Raw genomic sequence first — 7,718 nt, 5'->3', positions numbered from 1 at the left:
GGTGCCTCCCCATCGAAAATCATCAGACTATTTCAGATTAGAACCACGAGCCTCATCTGCATATACACATCATGTATTTACATTACACGCACACACACACACACACACACTCACACTGTACCCAGCTTTCACTGTACCTGTGTACACCTCACTATAATGGCATAGATATGTGTTTAAAACTCATGAGGCACTTGAGAGTTTTTGAGTTGCTCAGTTTTTAAAATGCTGAGTTAATTTTGTTCGTAGTTTAGAAGAACTGACAGTTTTCTCATCGGTTTTGTTTGCGTCTTCCATTTATGTTCAGCACTTTCCCTCGTCTCTGCAGAGTGGCTTCACTCAGTTCCCATTATTCAGAATTCCCAGCAGCCTCCTGGGGTCCATGCCCTGCTGCTGAGCCATCTTCTGCACATCGAAGCCCAAGTGCTTCAAGAACTGGATCACGCTCATCTCCTGTCCCGTCAGCTGGTCCCGGATGGTCGGGCAGGTCGGGTTGCAGTGAGGCCACGGGCAGCTGTCAATCAGATGCTGGGGGCAACCCCTCATGGGCGGGGTCTTGTGCCTGTGGTGGCTGTGGTTGCCGTGGCTGCCGTTGATGTGGAGGTTGTCCTGGAGGCTGCGGTCCCAGCAGTGGAGGGCGCGGGGCAGGGAGGTGCCCTTCACCTGAATGTCCATCCAGTAGCTGGGGGCGGGGGGGACACAGGGACAGAGGGTCAAAGGTCGACGAGACCGACTCAGAAGAAACAGGATATACTTTGATGTTTGACAATTTCAACTCTCGCCCTCAAAATGCTGCAGAAATCATACATATTATCACTCTATGAAATGTTTTTACACTTATTTGTATTTGTATTTGAAGTATCTCTGCCAAGATTTCGTCCCTGTCCGTTTGTTTGCTTGTTTTTAAGCAAGATTACACAAAAAGTATTGGACGGATTTCCATGACACTTGGTAGAAGGATGCAGTATGGGCCAGGTAAGACTCATTACATTTTGGGAACTGATATCTATGGGTGTGTATGTTTGGCCTTGGCAGCAGCTACTGAGTGACATTCTGGCTACTTGATTCTGCCAGATGTAGACTTAACCTTAAACTTACTTGAGCATTGCTAGAAGAGAGCCTGTGACTCAAGCATTTCACTGCCAGCGACTGCTTAATGTTATTGTTGTGCATTTGATAATAAAAATCTTGAATCTAACCATCTGTTATTTTCTCTATAGATAGTGATTCTTTTCAATTTGATAAAAAAAATACTGAACCAAAATATTTGTATAGATCTTGCACTATTATGTATTAATATGACAATTACTATGAGTGTAGAGTACACACCCCTTGTTGACATCACAAAGGTTGTATGTTTACCTAGGCACAACAAACGCATTTGACAGCATTTGCAGTTCCTATAGTTTATTTCTATAGTATATTTTATCTTTTATATTTATTATATATTTTACATTTTATTAAATAGGGATGAGTAATGTTGTAACAGTTCTCCATTCATTAATCTGACAAGCTGTGTGTATAGAATCAATAACAGAATGTTAGTATAGTTTTATTCACTCACCTTCTGGTTATGAGCTCGTGAGACAAGCAGGCCGGAGCAAACATCGCCCTGCCAATCAAAACACAGAACCACACATTTAACAGAAGTAGCTTTATTGAAAGTTCTTCTCTGTGTGAATATGTGTTTGCTTGTGTATCCTGGTGTGTTTGTGTGTCGGTCTTACGGTACGTCCCGCAGCGTGCTCCTCAGCTCCTGCCCCAGGGTCTCTATGTACCTCCACTGGGCCTCGTGGACGGGTTGTCCCGTCAGGTGGATGTTGTCCACGGTCAGCTGGGCCTCATCAAACAGCCACTGCACCACGAACACTGGGCCTGGACAGGAGAGAGGACGTCTCCGCAGGTCAGACTTTCTACAACTCACCAGCCTCTGTCTTTAATGTCTGCGTCAGCCTTATGGAGAAGTTCAGGGTGATTTCTCACTCACTTTTTAACGAGGGGTAAACTTTATATCCAAAGAAACAGTTCCACTCCTGTCCAACATGGGCCTGTCCGCAGCTTTCAGGCACCACCCCGCCCCAGTACCTGCACAAGACCAAAGTATCACTACACGAATCCTGACCTCCTCTGTCCCTCCACCAGTCTGCCCATCCATCACCATCTCTGCCTTACCTGACACCTCTCTTTATGGCCTCAATGGGGGCACAGCTGATGGTGTCCAGGCACTCTGTGAATTTGTACTGTTTGTTGTCCAGGAACCATCCGGAGTCCGCCAGGCCCCTCACCTGCACCCCTGTGTAGCCCTGTGACTGCAGCTGCTCAGCCACATGGTCCACATTCAGCAGGACCCCTGTGCCGCCCGCACTAGTGACAGGAGGAGTCTGGTTAGAGAAGTGCACCTGAGCCGTTCTCTTTGGTAACAACACACACTCTCTCACACACACACACACACACACACACACACACACACACACACACACACACACACACACACACACACACACACACACAAACACCTAGTTTGTCCAGGACTGACCTGCTTCCTGCCAGAAGAAGAACCTTGGCGTTGTCCAGACCCTTTGTCAGCAGCTCATTCACCACCTCCTTAATGATCAGTGACCCCATGAACGCATAGTCACCTGTCGGTAAAAATATTGTTTATTTATCAGCGTGTAATCCAAAATCTGTAATTAGTAATGTAACGTATGATTACTCACTCAGCTGAAAACGTATTATGTGTGTGTTATGTTGTTCATTGGTATCCAAAAAAGCACTATATAATATGACATTTCAGTAAGTAAGTTATGGAGGAAGTTCAAAAGGAAATGTCTGATATAGATAAATTGGATTTGTCTGATCTCTAACTCTTCTATTAATTTGCCCCTTTCCTCTGCCTTGTCATTTCCAAGACATTGATTATTCTTTCTATAAATATCTACAACCAGAGCCACACAAGCTCACACACTGAGTCACGTGTCGTCTCATTTACTGTGTCTTACTGTGATGTGTCTTTGGGGTGGCTCCGCTCCACACGTCACTGGAGCAGTATGGGATGAACCTGCAGGAGAGAGACAGCGACACAGACACCGTGGAATCAGATGTAAAGTCAACATGACACAGCTGTACAGAAAGTAGACAAAATTGTGTGTTTAATGTTGGAAGATACAAAATATAGGACTGTAGGATGCCAGTCATTGTGTATTTTTCGTTTTCTGACGATAATAAGTTGCTGCTACAACAAAACTACATTTTGATGTGTGGAAGGATGATGATTAACAAAATCAACACCAACCGACTTACCATTATAAATATTAAACATAAACCATTAACAGTTAAAATTCAGTAAAAGCAAAGAAATGGTAGATGGTAAACACTTGCTGCGTAGTAAATCCCCTTTCACAGTGCAAAATTATTGATACATTCACTTTTTAAAGTTTTTTAAATACAATATTACCTCTGTCCAATAATAAATCCGTAACCACTCTTCTATTTATTCAAGTCATATAGCTGTGTAGTGTAGCACAGTGATCACAATGAGTTTCACAAATTGGAAATAGTCATATAAAGCACCAGCATGCGAAAAAATGAAAATACTACATGAACATAAAAACTTTACATTAATATTGGACAACATTATGATTGACACGTGGTACTTTCCCATGTATGTGCACCTTACACTATCACTGAAGTAAGTGGAGAAAACTGGATTAGTTGAGAAAACTAAGCAGAACACAGGAGAGTATTAACTCTAAACTGAAGAGGAGAAGTGAGCTCTTACACCATGTTGGCGTTCCACCAGTGCGGGTTTTCCTCTGGCTGGGGAGACAGAATTCCTGTTCCTGTGAAAAACACATGAGATCTATCACCTAATTTTACTTTCTGCACAAATGTCCTCATCACAGACTCAAAAACCCAGAGTAAGAGAAAAAGGAGATCAAATGCTTGAGGCTACTTGTTAAAATTCACAGACCTTGATGTGCGTGTGTGTGTGTGTGTGCGTGTGTGTGTGTGTGTGTGTGTGTGTTTCTCTGTGGTAAACAAGTCATTAAGTTTCTCTGCTCTGGTCAGCAATTACATGCAGCCATTGAAGAGCTGTGCGGCTACTGCCCTGGCCACCAGTGTAAAGTGTACACAGAGAGGGAGCTGGAGGCCAGGAGTCATAAACAAACAAGGGGTTCCCTGATGGACGGAGGGAAAAGAACCAGAGAGTCTGACTTTAAAAGATTAACGCAAACTCAGCTTAAAAGGAAACATAAATAGGTCTATGAATCTCTTCCATTCAGGGGAAGTTTCTTTTTTCCAGAGGAAGGCAAAAGGCCCGCGGGGGCTGTGCGGAGATTTTTCAGGAGCTGCACAAATGTGTATCACTTTCATGTGTGATTGTGCATATGTCACAGAGTGCAATGATTATGCAGTAAATAATGTGTTTGCTTTGTTACCTGTTCTGGTTTGTGGCCACTCGGTGGAGCTCATCAGTCTCCTCATGGTCTCATACCTACTGACACAGGTCTGCCTGTTGAAACAGTACCATCCACCTGACCAACACACACACACACACACTTGTTAACAGGTTAAGGACAGTTGTCTGTCACTGTGTTGAGCACTGTCTATTGTTCAGTATCGGCTTTATTTCTCACCCTCTAAGAACAGCAGCCACCTCTTGCTTCCTTTCGACTCCTTGATGTAGTACCTGCAAGAGAACACCAAAACAAGTCACTGAGTGTGTGTGTGTGTGTGTGTCTGTGTCATGCACACACAGACATATGCAGAACAAGCACAACACAAGTGCTGCGAATGAGATGCTACGTTTGATGCTGACAAGAAAGAAAGATTTGGGCTCTGATCACTTCACTAAACATCTCTGCAGGATCCTATTTCACCTCTGAGCTCCACTTGCTTATAAAAACATGAGAAGAGGAAAGTTACAATGCTGTTGGCAGAAGACACACTCACAGCAATGACAGCTTGGGTGATGTAATGGATCCCCTATTCACACTATATCACAATGGTTCATTTGATTCATGATTTAAATGTACAGTAGTTAAAACATAATTGGGAATCCAGTGTCTGATTTAAAAAGTAATATCAGTCTCTTTATTACTGATGCAGAGGAATACTGCAGGGATGGGGCTGTTTATTTCGAAGTACTTTCCTCCTTGTTGTATTCTAGCTGCTAGAAATAACAACAGAATTCTGGGGGAAAAAACTACACTGACGTCAATAATGTGCGAATGTCTGAAGAGAGAAGATTGCGTTACGCATAAGTCTGTGGCTTTGGTCGCACTGCGCGCATCCATCTAGTGGACTATACCTCAATTATTTAAGGGTCTTTAATGATTAAGGTCAAAAACTTATTTAGTCCTCATCCATGTTTGTGTTTTAAATATTAGACCTAACAGCTTTGGTCCACCCATAACAGATGTCATCTCTGCAAGGAAGAAAAGCGTAGAAAGCGCGCATGATCCCTCTAACGCAGTCTATAGCTCAGTGGCAGTGTGCACTGCGCGCTCTCTGTCTTTCTCTCTCTCTCTCTCTCTCTGATCGGAGCTTTTGATCCTTTGTGGTCCCAGCCTCAGGGACACGGGGACGAAGGCAGTGAACTGCAGGTGGATGTTTGGTGCAAAGAAGCGCAACTAAGTTTCTGTTCTGGGTAACACCTCCGTAGGTTTATCCAAAATAAATCTCCAGGTACAATGACGGCTGACAGTCATTTTAAATAACACTTATGTTTTAGGTTTAGACACTTACCCTGCAGGCGACCCATCATTGCACGTCACAGACGCATTCTTCAAAAAGTGCAGCTTCATGTCTTGCTCCAGTTTCTGCGCAGAGCACGGGTACAGCGACTGCGCCAAGTTCTTAATCTGCACCATGAAGTTATCCATGTTCCCCTCCACGGCTGTAAAGTCTAAAGGGAAGCTCTCTGCTCCCTCAGTCCGCTCCCCGTACGCATGAGCCGGCTGCTGCTGCTGAAGCTGCTGTTGCTGCTGAAGCAGCTGGTGCTGCACCCGGCGAGTTTGCGCTCGGCCGCCGCGCACTCTCCTCGCCTCCACCGGTGCGCTCAAGTGGAGGAGGAGGAGCAGCAGGAGGTGGCAGGAGCGCACCGCGGACAGACCGGCAAAGCCTCTCGCTACACAACGGCCCTGCATCTCTATTACTGGAAAACGTCTCTCGAGTGGATGCGAGGGGTCTGGATCAGACACAGCATGTCCTAATGCAGAGGTGGGGAGTTGTTTGAAAACGCACGGACGCCTCTTGAAAACGATCGCTCACGCAAGGTGTGCTGAAAGACGGCAGGTCAAAGTTCTCCATGGGGCCTCAACGTGTTGACAGATGTTTTTTGTTTGTTTTAATTATCCCCAAATTAAGCTCCTGCATCATTTCAAGTCCCCAAATTGTCTGCGCCTCATCCAGTAGGAATGCGTCATTACGCGCGCGTAAATCCGTCATTAACCCCCGCTTCACCAGCGCAGAGGTCGACCTGTTGACTCTGGGTTCTGGTCCTCACGAGCAGCGCAGGAAGAAGGGGCTTTATTTGGAGCCCCCCCCCCCCCTTCAACAACCCTCCTCCCTGCCCCGTGCTTCTCACTCTCGCGGGCCAATCGTTATTATCGTTGGCTGATGCTCCTGGCGGGGCGTCGGTCTCTCACCAAGAGCGCGCGTATGCCTGGCACGCCCCTCCGCTCGGTTCGCTCACACACTCGATCCCTTTGATGTTGGGCTCATCCAATGACCACGCTACCCTTTGAAGTGTCGCCGCTGGACATAAGGATCCGCTGCAGACACAGACAAACATGATCAGGCGCATGTTTTGCGGTTCTCTGGTGGAATGTGCCCAAAAAGGAAATCCGCATTGTGGCTTTTGTTTGTGGCTGGCGAAGATATGTTTATAGGAATGAGTTGCGTGTCCTTATACAAGTTGTGGTAGTGTGCCGACACATGGAATTAACTATGAAGGCTATTGATTATCATCTCTCTCTTTCTTTTTCTCTCTTTGAGTTTCACACACACACACACACACACACACACACACACACACACACACACACACACACACACACACACACAGTAAGTTTTCCATGGCTTGACTGTGACTGTGTAAATAGATGATGTCCCCACATGAGTAATATCTGGCCCACACACACACACTCACAGACACTCACACTTACACAAATGCAAGTAAACACACACACACCCACCCACCCACACACACACACACACACACACACACACACACACAACCACACCACTCAATGAACTGCATCAAATCTTTAAAAATGATTCGACCTCTGGTGATCATCTATACCCCAAGAGTAGATTTGACCTTTAGCCGCAGTAAATGTCAGTCTCTACCTCTGCTGCCTCCCTTTTGAGCGTTTTTTTTAAAATTTTTTATTTTGAATGTGTCTCACACTGAACCTTTTGGAGGAGCAACTTTAAATCAATGAAGTATCGCATTAGAGTCATTATTTCCATGCGGCAATATGAGTGAACCTTCTGTATGACAGTAAAAGTGTGATAATGTTTTCTTCCGATAATACACTGGTGCGTCCACATGCCAGTACCATGGCAGGGCGCTGGCTGCTGTTGTTTGGTAAAACGTTTCCAGACACTTTTGACGGTTTGTCTTTTTGAAGTTAATTGGCCTCATCCTCATCTAAGGCCTTATTGGTGTATTTGAAACAACAAAACACATTATGAAGAAGAACTCGAATGGTTCT

General features: G+C 45.1%; 1 protein-coding gene across 3 annotated transcripts; it reads right to left on the bottom strand.

Moving 5' to 3' along the window:
• Positions 1-336: 336 nt before the first annotated feature.
• notum1b (notum, palmitoleoyl-protein carboxylesterase b) lies at positions 337-6,146 on the bottom strand. Of its 3 annotated transcripts, none has more exons than XM_053419134.1 (12): positions 6,006-6,104; positions 5,746-5,975; positions 4,635-4,687; positions 4,437-4,532; positions 3,776-3,836; positions 2,997-3,055; positions 2,534-2,636; positions 2,170-2,361; positions 1,985-2,082; positions 1,725-1,872; positions 1,562-1,609; positions 337-679 (listed from the first exon to the last, which is right to left on the bottom strand). In XM_053419134.1, exons 2-12 carry the CDS (start codon positions 5,880-5,882, stop codon positions 337-339), a joined length of 1,338 nt encoding a protein of 445 aa, XP_053275109.1. In that variant the 5' UTR covers positions 5,883-5,975; positions 6,006-6,104. The 3 variants fall into 3 exon arrangements, with proteins under 3 accessions (XP_053275109.1, XP_053275110.1, XP_053275108.1); XM_053419135.1 differs by having other exon boundaries at positions 5,746-5,963; XM_053419133.1 differs by having other exon boundaries at positions 5,746-6,146.
• Positions 6,147-7,718: the final 1,572 nt, after the last annotated feature.

Source organism: Pleuronectes platessa, chromosome 3, assembly GCF_947347685.1.
Source record: "Pleuronectes platessa chromosome 3, fPlePla1.1, whole genome shotgun sequence".
Taxonomy (NCBI): Eukaryota; Metazoa; Chordata; class Actinopteri; order Pleuronectiformes; family Pleuronectidae; genus Pleuronectes; species Pleuronectes platessa.
Note: the sequence above shows the minus strand (reverse complement) of the source record. Positions and strands in the feature narration are given on the sequence as shown.